The sequence below is a fragment of the Tamandua tetradactyla genome, chromosome 21 (genome assembly GCF_023851605.1).
Source record: "Tamandua tetradactyla isolate mTamTet1 chromosome 21, mTamTet1.pri, whole genome shotgun sequence".
Classification (NCBI taxonomy): domain Eukaryota; kingdom Metazoa; phylum Chordata; class Mammalia; order Pilosa; family Myrmecophagidae; genus Tamandua; species Tamandua tetradactyla.
Window position 1 is genome coordinate 22,404,723 of NC_135347.1, and position 25,304 is coordinate 22,430,026.

At 34.2% G+C, this 25,304-nt stretch overlaps 1 protein-coding gene across 1 annotated transcript in view; it reads left to right on the forward strand.

Moving 5' to 3' along the window:
• FBXL17 (F-box and leucine rich repeat protein 17) overlaps positions 1 to 25,304 on the forward strand; it is a 574,971-nt gene that overhangs the window by 381,778 nt on the left and 167,889 nt on the right. The window contains exon 7 of the mRNA XM_077139013.1: positions 7,662 to 7,738. Coding sequence (XP_076995128.1) covers positions 7,662 to 7,738 — 77 coding nt within the window. The remainder of the gene's footprint in view (positions 1 to 7,661; positions 7,739 to 25,304) is intronic.

Genomic DNA, 25,304 nt, shown 5'->3' on the forward strand with positions numbered 1-25,304 from the left:
TCACCTGCTTAAACAAAATTTTGAATGGTTCATGGTATGTTTAGAATCATTATTAGCTAAAGAAAAACAATTGATTTGACTTCTGTAAATTGTCCTTAGCTACTATGTTTTATAGTCTTCTGAGAATTTGGCTTATCTAAAAAGAGATTCTGTGCCTTCCCAAGTGAGAAGGAAACCTTTTGTCAGCATCTTGTCTGAGTTAACTCCTTGGCTAGGCAGGTCATGGGAGGTCTGTGTTGAACATCAGTCTTTGGCTACATCACAAAACTGGTATTGAAGCACAGGCCAGCTCCCAGAGTACAGGGGTTAAAGAGGCAATTAGTCACTACATAGCAGAGTTGTGGCTGTCTTCTGGTAAGGAAGTGCTTAACTCTTTGCTGAATGATACCTGAAATCTCATCTTCTGGGTGCTTTGATATTCTGCTAAAATAGTCATTTTAAATTAAATGTGAGCTTGAAATATATGATGTTATTGAATTGAGATTTTCTTATCAATATTTATAGCAGTTAGGGTAAAGGGGATAGGAGTAGGCAGGGAGATTATTATTAATTGTCTATTTAATATTCCACTAAATTTCACAATATTCATTTGGCTATTTATAAGCCTGATTTTTTTGAAAAATTTCTAGCTTTGAAATTAAAGCCTTTCATTAGTATTAGTGAAGGGGGGTTTTTGGTCTTGTCAGAATTTTGCTTGACTTATTTTCAGGAAAGGAATGGCTACAATTCCCTAGATGGAACATAGTTGTACAAGTTTTTCTATTTCTGGGTTTTTTAAGGGCTTTCGCGTCCATGCAGTAAATATTTGTTACATATAGAGTAGTATCATCTTTCTAGCATTGCCTCCAGTCCTGATGCAGGACTAATTTCAGTTGGTTTTTAGTAGATAGTCGGTGACATGATTTTTCTGCTCATTGGTATAAACATTACTATCAATAATAATGACAAAATTAAAAGTAGTTGAGCCATTAATGTCATATATATTATGTTCATCATTTTATAATAATATGACTTTCTCATGTCCTTTAGTGTTTCTAACACATGTTTGCACTCAGCAAAACTGTTGAAATGAGTAAATAAAAGCTTAGAACCTTTTTTCTCCCTCTTGAATATTATGAGAAATGCTTAGAAAGGTTAGCTCAACTTTTTATATAATGGTAATGTAGCTATGGTGAAAGATGGAACACTGGTTAAATTAAAGCAAGATTTTGAGATAAATATGTCTGAAATATTAAAGCTTAAGAGTCAAGGTTATTATTTTGACTTTTTTGCTCCTTAGAAATATTTAACTGTCTTATTTTTAGTAGCCTAAAGAGAATATGTATTTTTTTTAATTTAGGGGCTTAATCCACCTAAAAAACATGTAAAAAGTTCTAAGAAGCATTCAAATCAAGTTAGAATATGTTTTGCTATATATAAATGAAGAAACAGAATATTCCATAAGAGTGGGTTCGTGATGGTTAGTCCTAAATATATTAGAAAATATTGTTTTGTTGTTGTTCAGTGATTAGTGCTTTTTTCAGTGCTAAATCCTGTTTAGACTCCAGTTAGAAAACCTACCCAATGTTAGAGAAGCTTAGAGAGTGGACTGTTTAGAGGGAATCAGCAAATGAATACACTCATCTCCCTCTTACATTCCCTCAAAGTTGTAGCACCTCTATTGATTGGCAAAAGTTCATACCCATAGAATTTGTTTCAATAACATTTACATTTATACGCGACTTCTCATGTTATGTCTCATTTAAAATAAAATAAAACCCAAAACTGCTGTTCTCATTTTATAATTTTTCATTATCTCTGCATGAAAAATGAACATTAAATTTCCACAAATGCCTAAATTAATCTCAGATTCACTAATCAGATATTGGCTTTCCAGAGAATAACATTTGATAAGGGAAAACTTAATGAGTATCCCAAGATAATTGTTGTTAACTGTGGTCCTGGTGACATTTTCCATGTCACTCCTGGTCTTTGCCCTTGTGGTATATTTAGATTGTGCTTTGTACAAACACTTGTGCATTTTTATATCATCAGCCTTTAAACAAACAAAAATCTTGCATTCTCATCTCATCTATGAGTCTATCTTTAGAAGTTTACATGAATAATAGGTTTAAGTACATATTTGGTATGGTGTTTGTTTTTTGTGTGTGCATGGTCTAGTAATTGAACCTGGGTCTCCTTCATGGAACGTGCATTCTACCGCTGAACTACCCATGCACCCAGTATTGTGTTTTGTTTTTTGTTTTTTGTTTTGCATGTACAGGCACCAGGAATTGAACCCAGGTTTCCAGCAGGTGAACACTCTGCCTGCTGAGCCACCATAGCCTGCCCATTCACCTGGTATTGTGTTTTTAATGGGATAAGTAAAAGAACATTTACCAGAATGTGAACTGTGAAATACAAAGGGTGCTCAACCTGTCACTTTGATACCATGTCACTTTCCTCAAATAATTTTTCAATTGTCATTTATGTACAGTTGTTTAAAGATAAGAACAACTATTGCATGTGTTTCTGTAAGCTTAAAGTGTTATGTTACTAGAAAAAGGACCTATGGATTGAATGTTTATAAATTAAATTGTATTCAAATGTAATAAGGGGGGATGTGCTGTTAATAGATTCTTGAGTTGAGTCATTGTTTATATGTTTACCTATAAATTGATCTTTTCTTAGAACTACAAATATTTTATATAGTATATTTCTGAAAGCAGGGTTTGCCTAAATTATGTCCATTCATTTGCTGTGCTGGGATTAGATTATTCTACAGTAAAACTTGATTTGAGGCATTAGAAAAATCAATCAATGTCATTATTCTTTCTGTAAAATGCCAAATTGTGTTTTGGTAACCTCTGTTATTATTTAAATGACTCATATATGAGTTAGTCAGGATGAACTTTTGTAGCACAGAAATGGACCAGGTTTGTTCCATCGTTGAACTCTTTAGCTCTTGTAAACCTGTTTATCCCTTTCTCATCGATGTTTTTTAGGTTTTGTTTTTGTTATTTTTTTTGGTTGTTTCTTATGCCTTTATCTACTTATAATTCATATAACATAGGGTGGCTTGTTTAGTTTCAAGAAATGATGAAAATGGAGCTCCAATTCTAAAAACCCAAAACAGATCTCTTTTATGATGTGTTTGTTTTTCAGTAGTTTTGAGGTTTGATCTACATGTTTATTCAACCTTAAAGATATCTAACTCCCCATTGCACTTGTTTGCCAATTATATTATGACACTTTTCATACTTTTCATTTTAAATCTGTGGTGTTCTTTTTGTCTCGTTGCCTTTTTTCTTCCACTTAAAGATCTATCTATTATTCAAATATAAAAATGACTTAGGAAAGAACATCCTAAAGTTTGTTTAGAAATTCGCCAATCCACATACTAATGCATCTCTAATGGGGACATTTCTTTTCACACCTCTGAGGTGATTGAGCCTGTCCTTTAAAGTGAGATTTGCAAACCAGTGTCTGGCAGCTCCAATTAGCTTCCTCTGGGGTTGAAGCACATCACAAACAGTAACAAGGTCTCCTAGGACACTCCTCTTGCAGGCAATGTAGTCATATTTCCTCATTAGTTCTTTTCAATTGTCACTAATGCCATGTTCCAGCTTTTGAGTAGGAGAAAAAAAAACATAAAAATGTGTTATGTATGTAGAAAGGGCCGTTGTTTTCCATAATTCAAGGCTCTTTTGAATTCCTTTGATAGTTTTGAAGCTTACACAGCTTAATTCATTAACCTTTACCCTTCACATAAATCAGGTGATTAGGAATCTATTGCTAAGGAGACAGATTTTTTCCTTCACTGAAAGTAAGTAATGCCTTCACTTCTTAAAAAAAGAAGTCCTATATAGTTCACAAAAGTAACCTTTCTGTTGCTTTTCAAATTTCATCAGATATTTCATTATAAAATATTATCAGAAACAAGTGAGCATAAAAATACATCATTATTAAAAATAATTCTGGATCCTTTAGATAAATTTGGAGCAGGTATTTTTGGCCCTTTTCAATATTCTAAAAGAGTTTTCATGTATGTACTCAGTGGTTGTTACTCAGATATTTACAGTGGTGACCTTTTTTTAAAATTCTCTTTAGAAACCTGTCAAAACATAAAAGCAAGAAATCATCTCAGTGCTGGCAATTCAGAATAAATTAGAGTATATTTAAATAAACCTGGAAATTTGGTTTGGAGAAAATTTTCATATAGACCCTCATTTTAAAGAGAATGATATAAAGCTCCAAAGAAGGCAGTTGGTTTTTCTATGGTTCCCTGGAAGTGAGACTAGAATTTTTGTCTTCTAATTCTTAATTTCCCCTTATTTTTCAGAAGTAGGACAAATTACTTAGTAGGCTTAACTGTGCTTAATGTCCCTGGTCTTCTTAAACAATTTTTAATTATTCTTCCACACTTTTCCACTATGCCATTTTCCCATATTATGACTTTCCTGAATAATCTTATAGAATGTGACTTTTTCTAAAGATGTACTTTTCTTCCTTAGTTTTGTAATTGCTTACATTGTGATGCATAAATGGGAAATCTTTAAATGTACTGACCAATAAAGAATGTCATATAATATTCTGAGGTTTATTCTTCATTATAGTGAGGAGGGAGAGGGAAGGAATGGGAAACATTTGAATTCCAGATTTTAAATTTAATAACTCATGGCTTGTCCCTAGGGATCACACTGTAATTTGTCACAGGGATTAATGAATATTCTCCTATGCAATATCTCTGAATAGGAGAGAGAATAGAAAAGCATAGATTCAAATGAGGCCTTTGTTCTGGCACTCTCTTTCTCACTCAAAGATCACTTTGCAGGCATTTCTTGCTTTCATTGCCTGCAATTTAAAAAACGTCCGTTCAAAAACGTAAGCTGATACCTGTAGTCAAAAAGTTTAAATAATTACTAAGATTTATGCATTTGTTTGTTTTCTGTGTACATACTATACAGTGCTCAGATGTTAATATACCGAAGGCCATGACTAGAGCCAAACTCTATAAAAAGAGTAGAATGATTTAGAGTAAGTGTGGTCCACACACTTCTGTTATGTTAGGGCATTATGCACTCTAGAAGTTTCTGGAAGGAAAGGACAGTCACCTCCCATGGGCTCTCATCATGTTCTGCTATCGCCACATGCTGCCTGGGGAACTAGCCCTAAAGGAATTATATGGTTCAAGCACCAGCCAGGGATATGATGTGGTGTTCCATTTCCACCAATTTGCAGTCAGCAGTATAACACAAGCCACATCTATTTTCAACTTTCAAAGCAATAGTTATTTTAGCTATTTATTTGACCAATTCAGTTTTGTGTTTTTAATATTTCTAGACTGAAAAGTTTCAGTCTAGATTTACAGGAATTTGAGATTTCTCTCCTCAAATATCACACCAATGAATTATTTAAAATTAAATTCAGCTACAAATCTTCTAAGTAATTTATTTTTCTCCATGAATTATTATTCGAAGAATAGTCCTACAGACTATTGCTGTTTCTTATAAGGTGATTAAAAAGTATTTGGAAAACCTTATGTAATTGAACTTGCAAAAATCTCAGGTGGAAAAAGCTTTTCTCTTATAGCTCTCTTTCTGCTTTTGTCTGAAGGATACTGCTTCTTATTTGTTACCTCATATATTGTATTTAGCCTTTTGAGTAAGCTAAATAATTTTGCAATGCCAATTCACCCATGCTTTCTGAACATTTTTCCGCCATTTAGGGAGCAAACCTGATGCTTACGGCCTTTCATCAGTTTTAAGACAGTCTTTATTCAGTGATTTTCTTATTTTATTTGAATACCAGTTACTGTTGCCTATGAATTAGTATTTGATTTAGCTTGTACAGTGAAATTAATTTGTGTTGTTTGCTGTTTGTAGTTATCCCTTTATGTCCTCAGTATTCTTATGTGCCTGTACCACATCTAATACAGACTTGAGTAAAGTGGGCATGAATAGAATATTACATTTGTGTCGAGTTTTTTCATAATCGAACATAAAATCAGGCATTTGAACTCTTTGAATAGTGCATGAGAACAAAATAAAAATTAATGTTATGAACATTATTTTTTCATCAATTTATTTTATGTTGTGGTGGTCACATGAAATACTGAACCTGCTAATTTTCCTGGAGGAGAGCAGTGGGAGAGGCATCTTTGTCTGATATGATAGAAAACAGTCAGACTTTTCTTTTTCTGTATTTATTTAAGATTTTGCAATTATCTAGGGCTTTTATTTACATTCTTAGCATATGAAAATTAGTTTTTTACATTGTATATAAAATATGGTTGTTGTCTGTAGTGCCTCCTTTCTTTTTTATGAGCTTATTCAGCTCTTGAATTAAAGAAAAATGATATATGAAATTAACTTTTTAAATTTCCTTTCACCCTTCCCAATAAGCTGTATCAGTCATAATTTCATTGTGTTACTGTTATGATAGTTTGGTTGAAGACATGGAAGAGTTTACCAATTTTTATCATAAATTATCTTTTTAAATAGCCAAAAAAGAGCATTTATTAAGTTATTTTGAGGAAACATAAAATGTTTGTCATTCCATTAAAGCAAAATTCTATAAAAGTATTGTTGAAGAAAAATCTGTCTTCTCAATAACTAATTTAACCTTCAATAATGAATTGGGTGGAGTAAAACTGCATAAAATTTCCTGACATTTTATAAAGATACCTACAGATAATCCAGACAGCAAATAAAATATATGAAAGCAGAGATGGATACTGAATAATTTTTTGATGGATTATACACACAAGTATCAAATTACTTGATCCCTACTTCCTAGGAAAGGTTAATGACTCTTTTTGCCTTTACCCTTTTACTTAACTGTTATTTATACAGATTGAAACAGTGAATGCATTCAAGGGTGCATAAGTCTATGTGTCAATGTGACTGCATAGGCTTTTCTGATATTATAAGTACCTGAGCCACAACATCGATGGTGTTGTTAATCATTATTGAAGTTCATTCAGTTCTGTACTACAAGTTCTGCTAGGGCTTAGAGAAGAGTGCAACATTCAAAAATCTTCTATTTAAATCAGAGAAGATTTTATATCTTATGTACCCAAATCTATATTATAAAATTGGGGCCTACCCATGAAATAATTCATTTTAGATTTTGAGTAAAATATTTTAAAGTAAATGGTTTTAATGTTCTGTGTGTAGATTTTTCTTTCATCTTTAATCTGTAGAAGTTATATATTTTTAACTCTTGTTTTTGTTTTTGTTGAATAGCATTTCATACAAAAATTGTATTTCCATATTATCAACCCCATCATTTGTAATTGCTATCCACGTATAATGACCGTCCATTATATTTTATGTTATTTTATATGTGTAATATGTATATTTCATTATTTAGCATGGTTGCTAGTTTTCATTGTTAAATCTAACAGTGCTTTTATAGGAATAGCTCTTTTCCAGTTCTTTGGTGTTAAAAGATGCACTAGTCATAAATGCATTTAATTGAAGTCATTTAGGTATTGGATCACTTGAGTTTAAAGCAGGGAATTTAATACCTTTTCCTGAACCACTTTGAAAGAGGTTTGTTGAGAGAAAAGAACTGTGGTATTCATCAAAAACTGACCTCTTCCTGTTATAGTGGTGGCCAAGGCCTTGCTAATTTAACTTGAAATGCATTAATGTAACTCACCACATTTTTTGTTTCAGGTGTGTGGAGGTCATTGCAAAGGAAGGACAAAACCTGAAAGAGCTGTATTTGGTGTCCTGTAAAATCACAGATTATGGTATGTAGTGAACCATTGTCCTAAGTCTTTTCAAGAATAAAAAGTTACAAAATCATTAAAAAGTTTTTTTAAGAACTTGAATACTACTATCTCATAGAGAATATTTAATCTTCATTAAATCTTAATACTGATCATACAAAAAAATCAAGAAATCAGTGAGAGCAAATCCAAAATAAAATGAATCTGAATATACATTTTTGATCATATGCATTTATGCATGCATGCAAGTGGGTGTGTTCACACACGTGCACAGACACACACACTCATCCAGGTTTGAAAAGTATGGTTAAAGAGCTATATGGTGAAATAAAATATCAAGGCAATTAAGTGTTTAATATAATAAATACACCTAAAGAAATTATTGTTACATTGATTTGCTTAATTTAATGTCATGTTAAATGCATTTCTGCTGAAATTCTAAAGGCCACACTTCTTTTTTTGTTGTTTCTCTTTAAACTGTATTTTGAAATAATTTAAAATTCACAGGCAGTTCACAAAAGTAATACAAACCCCATACAGAAAACTGCAACATATACCTGTTTCAGTTTCCTAGCTGCTAAAACAAATACTATACAGTGGGTTGGCATACAATAAACAACATACAGAAATATATTGGTTCACAGTTTCAGAGGCTAGAAACTTGCTTCCTCTTAGATTCAGTATCTTCTTACTAACCAGCAATCTTTGGGGTTCCTTGGCTTTTCCATGCCATGACAATGCACTTGTTTTTGGCATCTTCTGTCCCTTCTGGATTCTGTTAACTTCCAGCTTCTGGCTACTTCCAATGGTTTCTCTCTCTGACTGAGTTTCACACTGCTTAGAAAAGACTCTAGTCATTTGAATTAAAGCCCAACCCGATTAAAAGTTGGGCCACATTTTAACTGATGTAATATCTTGAAGAGATCTTATTTATAATGGGTCCACACCCACCAAAATGTGGGCCAAGAGCAGAAACATGTCCAAACTGGGGTACACAATTAAATTTACCCTTCCTCCAGACCCCCAGATACACAGATCAACCAGTTGCAACATTTTGCCCCATTTGCCCCATTCTGTCTATCTGTCTATTTATTTTCTAAGCATTTCAGTAGGTAGTATACATCATGCTCCTTGAATACTTAATACTTCCATGGGTATGTCCTAAGAATAAGGATATTCACTTGTTTAACTTCCTTAAATGCAACTATCAAGTTCATGAAATTTGGCATTGATATAAAGCTTATAGTCTATATTCCAATTTTTAAACATGTCCTTATAATGTTCTTTTGACCCTTTTTCTCCTCCAATATCATATCCTTTCCAGGATCACTTATTGCATGTAATTGTTACTGTCTATTTAGTTGCTCATTTTTTCTTTAAATTGTAGAAACACACATACAACACAGGTCTTCCATCTCAAGCATCCCGAAGCACGTGATTCAGTGAGATTAATCACATCCACAATCTCCTAGCATACCCAACTGTCCTTTACTAGAACCCACCCGTCACCCCAGACAGGAACCCTACACCTATCATGCACTAACTGCTCACTGTCACATCTCCTCGTCCCTGGTAATATGTACTCTACTTTCTCTCCCCATCAGCTTGTATATTATCTAATATTTGCCTGTGGTTACCAGGGGCCTCAAATTCAGCATACCAAATCTTTTTTTTCTTGATTGGAGAAGTAGTGGGTTTAGAGAGCAATCATGGATGAAATACAGGGAAATGCCAAACTTCTCAATGCTTTAAACTTTTTAAAGCATTGAAAACTTCTATGTTTAGATATAAAAAGTAAAGGTTATACATTTTTTTGCAAGATTTTAAATTATCTTAAGATTCAGTTTCCCTTTAAAGTGGTAAAGGCAAGTGGTTTTCTAAAGATATGAAATCATCATATTGAAGTAATAAACGAAAATAAGCTAGCTTTCCTTTTTTGTTCAGCTTTATGAGTTTTCTTATCACTTTGTGTATTTAACCTAAATATAGAGTTTTAAACCCAGATTTTTGGCTTTATGCAATAGTGAACTTGTTTGTTTCTTATTTTTTAATTTATTCATTTAAATTTGAGAATATACTTTCTACCTTGAGAAACATTATAATCTGTTAAATTTGCTTAATGTTAACTTAAACATATGCTAGTAGATGACACCAATTATAGAATGTCACGCTGACCTTTGGTAGCAGAGTTGTATTTTATCAGCTACTAATTTCATCTTTTGTAAGAACTCTATCAAGGCTATAACAGAAATAACATGAAAAATATTTCACTAAAAATAATTCTAATTTCTTTTTCAGTGTTTACTTTTTGAGAATGATAAATGTATCTTAATCCATAATCTTTTTCGGTTTTGTTTTTCTTTTTCCCTAATTCTACCATACAAAAGGAATGTTCTGATATATTTTTCTTCCCTTATAGTTTGTTTTCTGGTTTGACACATTAGATTGCCACTTTGATACTGCAACTCTTTTAAACCTTCAGTATCTCCTATTGTCTAGGCCCTGGTGAATTTGCCCTGCCAAATACAAGATGTGTACTCATTTACAAATGTAACTTTTTTTTATTGATTAAAAAAAAATTAACTAACACAACATTTAGAAATCATTCCATTCTACATATGTAATCAGTAATTCTTAATATCATCACATAGATGTGTGATCATCATTTGTTAGTACATTTGCATCGATTTAGGGAAAGAACTAGCAAAACAACAGAAAAAGATATAGAATGATAATACAGAGAAAAAAATAAAAATAATAATAAAAATAAAAAATATATAAAAAAGGAAAAAAACAAAAAACACAAACAAACAAACAAACAAAAAACTATAGCTCAGATGCAGCTTCATTCAGTGTTTTAACATAATTACATTACAATTAGATAGTATTGTGCTGTCCATTTTTGAGTTTTTGTATCCAATCTTGTTGCACAGTCCGTATCCCTTCAGCTCCAATTACCCATTATCTTACCCTGTTTCTAACTCCTGATGGTCTCTATTACCAATGACATATTCCAAGTTTATTCTCTAATGTCGGTTCACATCAGTGGGACCATACAGTATTTGTCCTTTAGTTTTTGGCTAGTCTCACTCAGCATAATGTTCTCTAGGTCCATCCATGTTATTACATGCTTCATAAGTTTATTCTGTCTTAAAGCTGCATAATACAAATGTAACTTTGTTAATTAACTAGTACATTCATTCATTCAGAATTCCTCTCTTGGCATTTAAGTTCTTTTACCATCAGTCCCCTGCCTCTCACTCCAGCCTTATTTTATTTATCCACTTTACCTATTTACTGCCAACTGTCAGATTGCTAATAGCCAAGAACAATGGATTAAATCCCTTATAATGAACTTTTTGAGGTTCTGCAGTGGTAAATGTTAGTATAATTACATTCTATTCTCCAGGACTTGGCACATAACAAAGCTAGTACTTAGCACTTATATATTAAATTAGCAAATGCTAAGAAATGTTCCAGAAGATATTGAGTAGGAGAACAAGCAGTGGACTTGTGACAGAAGATCTGAAATCAGGCTGTCATTGTTCTTTGTTTGTTCTTCAGCCTAGGAAGCTCCTTCCCATCTCTGAGGCTCAGTGACCTCATGTGTAAAATGGGGAATTAATATCTGACTTCATTCTCCTGTGTGTACTCAGTGCACAGTCTAGTGATTAGCGCAGTGTGTCCTGCTGACCAGTGTTGCTTTCTCCTAAGTAAGGGTGAGAGAGGAAGAGTCAAACAAAATTCTTCTACCCCTTTTCTTGCCCTTGATCTTTGAAAATGTTTTGCTGTTGTTTAGTGATATTTTCATGGATCTGGCATTTTGAGATTTGGAATTGTTCACCCTGTTGGGGTGAGAGCTAGATTAAAACCTTGCCAATATGGATTTACATTTATTTGTATCTCTGAATTATTTAGGCCAGTGGTTCTCAGGCCTATCTAAACACTAGAATCACCTGGGGAGTTTACAAGGTAAGGCCTGAGCCTTGCCCAAGATTAATTAAATCAGAATTTCTAGGAGGGTGGACCCAGGCAATGTTTTATGAAAGCTGCCTATGTGGTGCTGTGTTCAGCCAGCGCTAAAAGCAGTAACTCTAGTCCATTAGAGAAGAATCAGAAGCATGTATTTTGGGAAATTCCCCCTTAAGATGTTTACTTTTATGTGTCAACTTGGCTAGGTTATGGTGTCCAGTTGTTGATCAAACACTGTCCTAGATGTTGCTGTAGAGATCTATTATAGATGGAGTTACATACACAATAAATGAGGGCTTCATCCAATCAATCAGAGACCTTATGAGCAAAGAGCTGAGGGTTCCAGAGAGAAGAAATTCTACCTGAAATTATACCTTCTACTTTTCACTGAGTCTCCATCCTGCTAGCTTACCAGATTTTGGACTCAAGACTTCAGCATCATTCTTACCAGAATTTCCCTGCACTGTGGAATTTGGACTTCCTAGCCCCACAGTTGTGTGAGCTGATTCCTTAAAATGCAGACATACATATGTAGATACACACATTGCCTACTGGTTTTCTTTCTCTGGAGAGCTCTAATATGCCTCCCGAACTGATAAGCAATCAATCATGATTTGATTGCTTCGACCATCCAGCTTCAAGTTCTCTCCCTCATCTCATGTCCTTTTTTTCTTTCCTAAGTTTTAAGTCTTCTCAAAGGGTTCCTGGTGAAAGTTTCTGTGCATAAATTGATCCTGTCCTCCAAAATGTTGAGGTCACAACTGAGGAGCAAGAGAAAAGTTTGAAAGTTTATCTGATTGTATGGTAATCGCTGTTTTATTATAAAATTAAAACCAATTCCTGCAAGCTCACTTAAGCTCATCTGTTTTTCGCTTTGGAAAAAGTTTGTGAAAAAGACTTTAATAAGGACTATTCATTGTAACCAGAGAAATAGCATTCTGTTGGAGCTGGGGAGGTGCTCTGCTGGGGAGTCTGTCTATGTTCCCTTGCTCTGTGTTAGTTATAAATTCAAAGAAGGAAGAACAGACTCCCTTTCCTTGTTTATCTGGCAAAGTAGAAACATATTCTGGAGAACTTTTGATTATTGAAGCTGCTTAGAAATTGTAAAAGTTTGATGTGCACTTGATACCTTAAGACTTCCATCCTGTAAGAGACTCCATAATTCTGCTTCCTTTTACTTTACTTATATTCTAACTAGTTAGCCTCCTCCTCACCTTCTCTTTCTATGGTACATGTACAGGCTTTCACTTAGTATACGGAGATTTATAGGTTTTTTGCTGAATACATTGACTCAGAAACAGCAGCTCAGCTGGCATATAATTTGTAATTTTTGTCAAGATTCTCGCAGGTGTTGAATGTGGTTTTATATAGCTTAGCAACACCTGGCCAGGCTGTTATGAAATTATGTTCATTTTAATTGATATATGATATAATTGTCATGAAGAAAATCGTCATTCTAATAGGCTTCTTACTCCCTAAATTGAACATAGATCTTTATGGTAAAGGATAGCAATTATAAACAAATCAATAATTCACACAAAGCTAAATGAAAAATAGAGTCTTGGGAAATTGCTCCCTGAGGAGAAATCTGAAATTGTCTCTCTTCTATTGCTGAACAAATATGTTATAGACAGTGTTGTGGAAAAAACTCAAACTTAGAAGTCAGAGAGTTAGTTAAAATTCCAGCTTTGCCATTTCTTTGCTTTGTGACCTTGAATAGTAGGCTACTTAATCTGCTAGTTTTATCATCTGTGAAACCACATGATGATTCATACCACATCAGTAGTGTAAATGAACATAAAACACCCATGTAATGGCTGGTGACACAGTGAACACTCAAAAATTGGCAGTTCCTATGATAATAGAATTATTTCTTTCTCTGAGGAAGAATTAACCCTCCCACCTCCTCCAAGGGTGGCTTTACTGTTTGTGGGAATCATTGTATAGATGTTTGCCCTATGTTTGTCCATACTTGCCTGGTTGACTTCCCTTCCTAAGCAGTCTAAACCAGGTTCTTATTAGTAAGGAATAAAGAGAAAGATGCAGCAACAAGTTTAAAACCTTTAATTTGCCTTCCTTTCTTAGGTTTGTCCCTTTTCTCTTCTCTGTGTTACCTTCTTTCTTGTTTAGATAATTTTCTCGTGGCTCAGTTTATGTGTTTCCTTTTTCCTGGAATAAATTTTCAGATAATACCTTCCAATCTACTGTTCTGCTCTACTTCAAAAACTTTTCCTTTGAAAGTTCTCTTATTTTGGAAAAGTATATCATCAGAATTAAGAGGAAGGCAAGGAGAAGAAATCAACCTATATCATTCAAGCCTATGAATGTCAGAATCAGTCTTTCTCATAGGTTGTATGGTACAGAACATGTGGTATAATAAATGGGATGGATGAACAAGACACTTATCTCCATTAGCATCTCCACAGTGAATTTTACCAGAATGACCCCTGTGTCAAGGGGGCATTTATAGAAAGGACTCAGGTTTCTTTCTTGGATGTTATCACATTTTTCTCGAATTTAGTATTCCTGAGGGCCCTAGAAATATACTTGAGAGAATATCTTTTTGTTCCCCTTCTCAAGTCGTCACATAAACTTTAATTAAAAAGGACTGTAAACATTCAACTACTGACATCATTGTTTGGGGTCTAAAAGGTCACTGAGGGCCCACAAGCTCTCAGTGCCACTTCACATGCTCTTCTGTCATTCCTGTGGCCCTTGGGCTGCTCTCCTGGGACTGTCTTTGGCTGCCCCTGGTATTCTGACTGGTCCAAGTGTTCTTATGCCTGGTCTGAGATTTTTAACATAACACCAAGGCTTGCCTCAAAAGTATCTGGATTCCTCTGGGCAAGTGGTCTCCCAAGTCAAGGAGATCACTGTCCCCATGGTTGTCATTTCAGTTGGCTTACCACATGACAGACATGATATATTCAGCACCCAATATATGCTGGGACCAGGGCTACAAGCAGGAGTTGTGTAGTTTCCACATTCCTGGAATTTTCACTCTGATGGGTTCCAGAAGACAAGATAAGCATGCTTATTAAATTAAATAAATTTATATATTAATGCATCTTGTTCTTCCAACAAGAAGAATGGCAGGGAGTGGGATGCTGACGTTAATTTTTCCTTTGGTGTAACCAATGCCTTACCTCAGCCTTGATGATCTTTAATGCTACTGACAAATTAATAGTTGTACATTCCCTATCTTGGGATATCAAGCCTCTTTAGATGTTTGTTAGTTAACCCAAATTAAGATCTGGATACATTATCAAAGTAAGCACACTCACGAAGAAACAAAGAAATCCCAGCAAGCATATTGGACTATACCAAGAGTGACTTCATCTTTTCCTGCCAAACTGACCCTGATAAATTATTCAAGAAAAAGTCCTATACAAAAAATAATTTTGCTTATTATTGTATTACCCTATATTTCATATTATTAGGTATGCATTACATGTAATGATACTGCATTTAAAATGAAATTCCTGTTTTTTACCTTTAATGTTTTGTTTCATTTACAAATTGTATTTCAGAGTGCTCCAAGATTGCTGGGTGCAGTTCAACTCCTTTTGTTATTACAAATAACTCTAATAGTTGTAAAGTGACAGAGAAGAACTTCAGATAATACATTTGCAAGTCAAAAAGAGTGTCTTGTTTTTTACTCTTGATTATTTAGCCTTTCTCTCTATTCTATCATTTAAATATAGATAACTTTTATGGTTTCTAACAAAATAGTACTAAATTGCTAAATCTTTTATTGTTTCAAATTCTCCTTGTTTATATGTCCACCTAAAATTTATTTCTCTTCTCTTCTAGTTATTTTATCCCTAGAGTTCCTCACTAGTGAATTAAATTTCTACTGCTGTATTTAACAAGTATTATATCCCACCCCAGCCCATGTCCCCTAGTAATGGTCCTGGTTTTTCACCAGAGATTTGGTATTTAATTATAAGCTCTTAAAAATGCTTTACTTTGCTCAACAACAAAGAAATTGTTGACTTTGTTCCCTATTTCCTATGTAATCCCAAAACTATAGCTATGTAACCTTGAAATAAAAGAATGAACAATTACAGTACTTATCACTGTCTTCCCACACATACAAATCTCAAATCTATTGAGAAAGACTTCTTAAAACATTCCTTCAAGAAAATATTCCCATAACTCATTCAAAGGCTAATTCTAGCTTCATGCATAATCGTTTTTTTTTCTTCTTACAAAACTTCGGATTCACATTTAAAAGACAGATGAATCAGTTTCCGTGTGTTCACCCTGTAACTTTCTCATACCTCCAAGTACATGTATGTTCTAAATACAAAATTTTGATATTTAGCAGAATTATTAACTGAATTATTAATGTTCATCTCCTCAGTTACTTTTAGCATTTCTGAAGTATAGCTTTTTTTTAGCATTAATCCTGTGAAGGAGTCCTAATATAAGTTAAAAAACAATTGTCCCAAATCACGTAAAAAGTTATTTTTAAGACTCCAAATTTAACCCTCATGGCTTACTAAGCTTGAATCTGCAGATATAAACATTTGTTTTCCTTTTACTGTGCAATAATATAAATGTGATTATTATTAATCATTATCAGCATTATGTCAGTTAATGGATAGACCTAAAGGGAACTGGAACAAACTCCAAGATAATTGCAATAACACTTTGATTTCCAGTATCCCACCCAAGAAGTGATTGTCTGATGTTTAAAATTTCTTGAAAAATGGGTGTCTCGGTATTAGCGAGTTCTCTATTAAGAGTGGTGTTCAAGCAAAGATTATCTCCTATAGGAAAGATGTGGAAAGATGGAAGCATTGGGTAAGAATTTTGCCTACATAATATTTAAATTCTCTTCTAATCTTGGGATTGATTCTGGACTGGTTCTGTTTTTTGTTTTACTCAGTAAATGTTTACTGCATGGTTTGCTCTGTTCTGGCTGAGTGCTGTGGAGAATACAGAGTTAGAAGATGAGAAGTATATACTGTTAAGTTGAGAAAGAAGACAGTATCAGTGAAAAGTTTGTAAGATATTAAGCAATATGATAGTCTTAAATGAAAAACAGGCCCTACAAGACCCTCAGAGGACAGGATCATCATAAGCTGAACTAGTTGAGGAAGGATATGTGGGAGGACCGAAGAGAGAACAAACGGCATTTAAGATGGTATAGCTTAGCAAAGGCTCAGAACAAGAACAGGTGTCTGAATGGATGAGTTTGTGTGCTTTGGTTAAACTAAAGAAAGAACAGAAATCATCCAAGTGATTACATACACACATGGGGAAATTTTGAAGAAACTTTATGAAAATATTCTAGTTGAAAATTCAGGGTAAGTCCCAATTTTGTCTCGACTTTTCCCATTTTATTCACCATTCTCATGGCAACAACTCCACTTAAACATATAAAAAAGAGACACTACTCTGGATTCTAACTACCAATCAGATACCCGGTTCAACTGGAAAGAAGTCAAACAAAGGCCTTCAAATTAATGATAATAATGATAGACTAGCTAACATTTATTGAATGTTCTCTGTGGGCATTATTCATTTAATCCCCTTAATGCCCCATTTTAGATATGTATTATTAATATTCAAGTTCACAGCTGTGGAAACTAAGGCCTGGAAGGGCTCAGTTTCAAATGATTATGAGTAAGGATGTGGTATTTATTCAGTATTAAGTTACCTGTTTCAGAGCCTTCACTCAACAACTGTTTTCTATGACAGTATCTTACATAATCACTCACAGGTCAGTGATGTACTTAGAAATATTTATTACTATGAGGCTCTTTTGGATGTTTCCAGTTGTCACAGCTTAAAAAATATAACTGAATCACAAGCCACCATGCTCATCCAACTGTATATAAAAAACACAGTGTCACAAAGGAGCTGCCCCATGAGAGCTAATTAAATAGTTCAGCAACTTAATAGGCTTAATGTGCTTATTCACTATTAGTTTGTTCTGATGAAACCAAATAGATGTTGCATGTCATGATTAAGTGTTCCCTAGCTGAAAAGTGGAGACTTTTGTTTTCATGTATTCAATAAATATTTTCTTAATAATCTCAAAACCTTATATAATTACAATGAACTTACAAAGGGACCAGAAATATCATTTTCACCCATTTGCAATGAATGAGGATGTGAACCCAGAGAGGTTTTAGTTAATTAGCAAAGCTAGAACTAAAATCTCCCCTCTCCGAATCCTTTGCTGGATTACGTGCAAATGACTTCTCAAATTCCTCTGCTTTTCATGTAGAAATGGTTTCTTGATTTAAATGTTCATTTGAAAGCCATTTTAGACAGCGATAAATGAGATAATTTCATAGCAGTTTTTTAAAGTACAGGTATTTCCAGAGGTGCATAATTGTACCATTCTCAAAAATGTGAGCGATTGTTCTCTCCTTTAGATTCATCTTTCTTCACCTGAACCCAGAAGATCTCAAGCCTCCGTGCCACATTCTAACTCAGTTGCCCGTTCCTTTTGTTCCCTTGTGAGAGCCTCTCCAAGAATGCCCTCTGGGAAGTCAAGAATGAATGACTCTCTTGGTGTGGCTTTGTATTCCATGTTCTCTGCTTTTTAGCTTTAGTGCTTCTCCTATTCTGAGATGTCATGAAAAGTGAGAGGAAAAACCCAATAGCTACATCCTTCCTTCTAAATTATCAAGCCATAATCTTCTCTACTTCCAAGCTCTCTGTTATGGTTTAACTTCCTCTTTGAGATAACTTTGCCCTGCCCAGCTGATGTTTGACTAAATTCCACTTCACTATTTACTGATTAATTAGGCTTCTTAAGACAGTTGGCATCTGACTTATGTTGAAGAGCAAAACAACAGAAAAATAAAACAAAACAGTACCTACCAAGTTGCTCATTAGAAATTGATTGTTCTCAGAGCACAATATAAACTAAATGTTAAAATAATTTGTATTACTGTATTCCTATCGCTGGCTAAGCTCACATGGATATGTACACTAACACTGATAGGATTAAGTATTTTAGGAAGGTCTTTCTGTTTTCATCTGCTAGCTGGATTTTGTTATATAAAGAACCACGCTCCTTTATCAATTTTTAGTTTACCTGAGTTCTTATTTATGTAGGAAAGTCTGGAATAATACGTGATTCTTTCACCGTATTTTCCAGTTTTCAAAATAATGACTTGGTTTCCAGCATCCTGCAAAGGTGATCAGTGAGGAGCTATTGTTTAATTATCATTATAAAATCAGAAATCTGGTTGTTTTCCTTGTTGATACTCAGATTATTTTATCCTTGGCAGTGGAAGCTTCTTCAAGTTGGTTCCTGAGTCCTTTTAGCATGGGCCCCATAAATCATGATATTCCAGCCTCATTTTGTACATTTTATGCTAGAAACATAGTTATCAGCTAATTCTCTATAGAATCTTGGTTCCCTTGAATGAGCTAAACTGTTGTTTTTTAAATTTACGTCTTCTAAGTCTATGCTGCACTCTGAATCTTGTATCCCTGCATTTTCTGTCTTATTTTCCTCCAGCTTAAAGCCTATTATATAATACTACATCATAAATCTGACCTGATAATCCGGCAATACCAGCCCCCCGTGTATTAAAGCATCTTCATTCAAGGATTTCCAATACTCTAGAAATGTCCTTAGTTTCTTCTGTAGAAAAAAAAAATGCTTTTGTAGAAGTTAGGGGTGGGACATGGGGAGGAGCAGTAGTTTTTCATTTTATCTATTACGTAAATGCTCTGGGGATTGCTTTCTGCATTTAAGTACTGAAATTGGATCAAAATTTCCACATTTAAGTACTGAGATTGAATCTCTTGGGCCAAGCCATTTGGAAAGAAAAAAAAAGTTTTCAAACTATATGTTCTTACAAGCTCTCATTTGAGGACTTTCAAATTTCTTTGTCCTACAGTAAGAGAAACATTTTGTATTGTGATGCAGTTTATCACACACACACACACACACACACACAGAGAAACAATGTGATGCACTCTGATATTTTCTATTCAGTTTTATTAAAGTGCTTGATGGAGTGTCACTAAGTTGGTTTCAACTTACTTACTTAGACAACCAGCAGTTTGAAATACCTATGATAGCTCAACTTCTCCATTAATGTGTAGGTAAGAACTAGATGTGTCAGTGAATGGATTTGCTCAAGAGTAGAAAACTAGTGTTTTTATTTGGTAGAAAAAGGCCATTACCTTCTAGAAATAGAAATTGCCAACCTTCCCAAGCTCCTTGAACCTCATATGTTCATCAAGGGGTCGAAATTCCTAACATCATATCTTTGGGAGTACAAGTATCTGATGAAAATGATTTCATTTTATGATAGCTATTAAATGGAACTTACTCCTGCAGCAAAAAGGCAGTGCTGTTAATTTAATTTCATAATTAGTGAAATCAAATTTATTTTTAACTTAAATATTAAACTGCTAATTTTAGTCCTCATCTTAAAAACAGTTCCTTGGGTTTGTTAGATTCAGTCACCTATGATTTATCTGTTAAATGTGTTTATTTTCTTGGGGTTATCTGCATGACATTAAATAAACAGTTTGAACTTTTCAAACAATTGTGTTGGGTTGTCATGGCTGATCCAGCCTGTGTGCCTCTGTGTGCAATGTGTGCCAAATGCCTGAAAGCAACTTGTCTTTCACAGAGAATGACTAAGTGTGGGTAAAGAAAAAAAGATTATAAAAATTAGAAATAAGGAGTAAATGAATGACAATAAAAGAAAATTTTCTTTGTCTTCAGGGAGATATATGTGTGTATATATATATATATATATATATATATATATGTATATATATATATATTTATATATTTACATTTATAAAAATTAACTACCTCTGTATTGATATAATGCAAGTTTTGCTTGCCAAGAGCCTTTCATATGGTAAATAAGTCTTAGAAGTAGAAGAAAAAATTCTGTGTGAAACCAGCTAAGTACTATATGATGGTTGACACTTGCATGTTTATAATGGTTTCTATCTCTTTCTTACATTAAATTTCCCATGTTTTTTTCTTCCTACCATCTCTTTCCTCACATATGGCTCTGAGAATTTCTGCAAGAAACCAGTTTTCCTTTTATGATATTTTATTTCTTCTCATAAAGGATTTTTCTGTGCTATTACATTTTTAAATAATGACATTATTCTAGCAGGATCCAGTTCCTTGAACTCTTTGTGTTCTGAGTCAGTATGGAAAGTTGATTTGGAGGTTTGAAGTCTAGAGATGCTTCTCTGGTGTACTGAGGACCAGGCCTCTTGTGAGAAGTGGTTCATTATCAGCCAAAATATCTAAAATGACACTTTTTGAACATGCTTAGGGAGGATATATTTGAAAATTAAAATTATTTATATTCTGTAATAGCCACTTAACTTGTTCTAAATAAATGAGAATAATATAATAACATATATATGACATATATCAATAATAAATAAAATTCAAGACAATCTTGAACACAAGAAGGAACTTAAATATCAACTGTACAAAATAAATGAGGAGTCTGAAATTCAATCAGTCCCATTTTATGTTGAGGCAAATGTACTTGGCTTTATCTGAGAATCATACCTTCTGCTCCTGCTCTGGTTTACATAAGAAATTGGGTGAGATCCTCTAACGTATTCATTTTCAACTTTGTCATTATAATAAACCTTCCATCAAGGTTTACAAATCATCTACTTTTTAAAAACTAGAAATTAGAGCAGATTTAGTGATACCTTCTTTTCACTCACTTGGATTCTGAAAAATTGTCTTGAGTGGCAGAAAGAAAGGTGAGTTAAGCAAGCACATTGAAATTTGTACATATTTGTGTTTTATTTGTTGTCTCGGGTTTTGGTGAGTTATATTTACCAGTGTGTCATTATTAGGTATAGACATACTTGTCATATGTATTATTATGAAGCCCCCTACTCCCACATGCTTATTTTAACAGAATTTCTATCCTGCTGTTTTATTTCCACAATATTTTTTGGTTAAAGCAAATTCAGAGAATACGCCTCAGTATGTATTGCACATGTCAATAGTATCGATCTTATTCATTGTTCTGGGGAGGGAAACATGGATTCTGGAGCTGAGCCCCCTAAAGGACAAACAGGATACCAAAAGAGCAGAAACCTGAAGAAAGATCTAACCCCCCCTCCCACTCGTACACATATATGGAAAGGCAGAGCCTCTTTCCTGTGGCTTTTCTCACACAGATCACAGTTCATCCTTTTGCTAGACTCTTGGTTTGAAATCCATTCTACTGTGTCAAGAAAATGCCCTTTATTATTATTTATTTATTTATTTTTATTATTATTATTTTTTTGCATGGGCAGGCACCGGGAATCGGACCTGGGTCCCTGACATGGCAGGCAAAAACTCTGCCTGCTGAGCCACTGTGGCCCACCCAACCCCCTGTATTTTTAATATCCTACATACCATGCACTTTTAAATTAATTGTTTTAATATACAGCTCTTAAGGTAAGAACCCACCATAATTTCCCAAAGTTTTCCTGTGTATGTCAAGGCTCTTTAATTTTTTTTTTTTTTATTGCAAGTAGTGGGCTCTACAGATATTTACCTTCATATTTTTTCAACTTTAGGAAACCAGTTTAAAATTGCCACATTAGACTTTGGAGCTGTGTAGTGTATTTTGGGACTATTACAAATCTAGCTAAATCTATAACCTGCTAGGAAAGATCGAATCCCTTCCAGTTTGTGATTGTAATATATGATTTGTGTAGACTCAAGTCTGTCTCACAAATCACTTAGTATTTTCTGAACTGAGCTTCTGTTCTGGGCCAGGCAGGTTTCTAACTGTGTGTGTTCAGTCCACTGATTGACTGACTGAGAGCCAAATTATTCTCACTAACACATACTCAATTCCCAACTCCTGCAGAAGAGATGGACTCCAGGGCCAAATTGGACCCTCCTTAACAAAGGTTGCTTTCTGCCAGTGGTAATACTTACACAGTGAATGAAAATTCAGTGACCTATATTGTTCCATTTAAAATCTAAAAAAAATTAAAATAAAACTTTGTCAACAGTGATTCTAACCATACTGGGGCACAGAGCGTTTCCTGCAATCTGGCAGCACTAAATGTAAGTCATAACTATCAAAAATCTGTTTTCTCTGCATAACTTTTAAGAATGCTCCCAATGTCTTGAAAATTCCATGCAATTTTCTTTGAAAGTTGGTTGGGAATGCCACTGTGCATCTTGAAGCCCACATACAGTGAGTTAAATTACAGCAATAGCATATTTTCTCAAGCACCATGTAGTTGCAAATCCTTTATGCTGAAGTATATAGGAAAGGATTTTCTCCTTGAACAGTGAAGGAACATTGGGGTTGTTTCAATTTAACACATGATGTACTGCACACTTAAAGCTGTATTTTACCTATCTTTTTCTTCTTTATTTATCTCTGCTTCCCATAAAAGGAATTAAGTATGCAAATCTGATTATAAATCTGAATTCATATTACCACTGTTTTCAAAGCATCATTTCTCCCACGGGCTTATATAGTACTTCCTTTTCAGTGGGTTGATCTAAATGCAGACTGCAAGGCTGTTTATTCTTTACCATCAATTCCACCTCTTCTTTATAACATTACTGGTCTTCTCAGACTCAGTAAATTGCATCACTTTTCACTTTATTACTCAGGTCAAGCTTAAGATATCCTAATGCTTTACTTTTCTTCATACCTCCAATTAGGCCCATTAATAAGCCAAATCATCTCTTCCCTCAAAATATATCTCAAATAGAGTCAGCTCATGATATCTGCTCTAGCCATTTAAGTGTATTCCGTTTATCTTCTTCCCACTCTGCAATTTATTTGTCACAGAGTAGCTACAATGAGCTTTCTAAGATATCTTTGAAAAATGAATAAATTAAATTGTACTAAAGTTATTTTTTTCATGACTTTAGCAATATGTTGTTTATTGCTGGTTGGAAGTAGACATAAAACCAAAAGAAATACTAAAAATTAAATATTTAGGTGCCTTGCCTATCATGTAGACTTGTTAAGTTCAACTAAACATTCTCACATTTAGCCATCATAGGCCAACCTTAGCATGATCTACTCAGAAGAATGAAGGATGAGAACCTCAGCTTGCTGGCAGAGCAGTATCAGATGGTCTTCTTCTATAGACCTTGCAGCAGTGCATGCTGCAGTTCACCCAGCATTCAGGGTGACACCTTCTTTTCATCCCCAGATGAAGGCTCAGGTGCAAAGGAATGAATACAGGTACTGTGCTGGCTTAAAAGCCTCATACCCCCAGAAACTTGAAACAATCCAGAGGCATAGCTTCTAGCAACCCCATAAGATACATGGCCAGTTACAAGAATGCCTGCAGTCAGGAAATGTAAAGGTGTGGTGGCCCCATCAGGTATTTATGGTTCCTTCAAACCATACAGTGTTGGTATTGGTATCATCTACCAATCGGGAGTCATTTTTATGATAAGCAATGTTGCCTGGTAACATGGCTAATATACCATTTTAGTTACTATGGGAACAAATAATGAAAGTTGACCAAAGGTCAAATTCTCATGCAGAAATGAGGAAAGGTTTACAAACCCTTTACTGAACTGCAAGAATTATAAAATCAGCTTCAGATTTGACCCTTGATTTTAACATGATTTATATTATTAGAAGGCAGATATTCAACTACCCTACCCACAATATTACTTGTTTCTCCTGCACACAGATTTAAAAACAAAACAGATATTTCTTCCTAAATATTGAGTTGGAGGTGGAGTGGGGTGGAGTGGGAAGTGGGCCATGTAACAGAAGGGCCTGCTCCCTCTAAACCCCTCTGCTCCGGCGTCTGAAGCAAACTGGTCAGACCTGACTTCACCCAGGGCTCTGATACGTCTACGCATTGTTGGGAGACATAGTCATGGTAACAAGCACCTTTAGAAGTTTCCGTTTTATTTTGCATGCAGGAGAGATATCTAGCTAACACCAGGTGGCAAAATCACTAAGAATATTGCTTGTGACTGTTATATCAGTCTGGACTCAAAATGACACAGAAAAAAAAAGTCATTTAAAATTTAACATTTCCATGAATGCTGGGAAGACTAGCAGACTGGTACCTGGTATTCCCTAACCAGACCTACTATTCTTGGGAAAAAGTGTCAGTATTGCAAACATCTTTATATATATATATATTATTTATATATATATATTTGTCTATTTCAGTTTCTTTTTTTATTTTTAATTTTTTTATTGTATAGTATGACATATATGCAAAGCAAAGAAATAAAAAAGTTATAGTTTTCAAAACACTCTTCAACAAGTAGTTATAGGACAGATCCCAGAGTTTGTCATGGGCTACCACACGATACTCTCATATTTTTCCTTCTAGCTGCAGAATATAGGAGGCTAGAGGGCTTAAATACATTTTTATCATCACAATCGACTTTTTTTCCTTTTTTTTTGTGAAAAATAACATATACAAAAAAGCTATACATTTCAAAGCACAGCACCACAATTAGTTGTAAAGCATATTTCAAAGTTTGACATGGCTTACAATTCCATAATTAGGAATTGTAGGTTTTACTTCTAGCTGTTCTAAAATACTGGAGACTAAAAAAGGTATCAATTTAATGATTCAACATTCATATTCATCTGTTAAATCCTATCTTCTCTGTATAATTCCACCATCACCT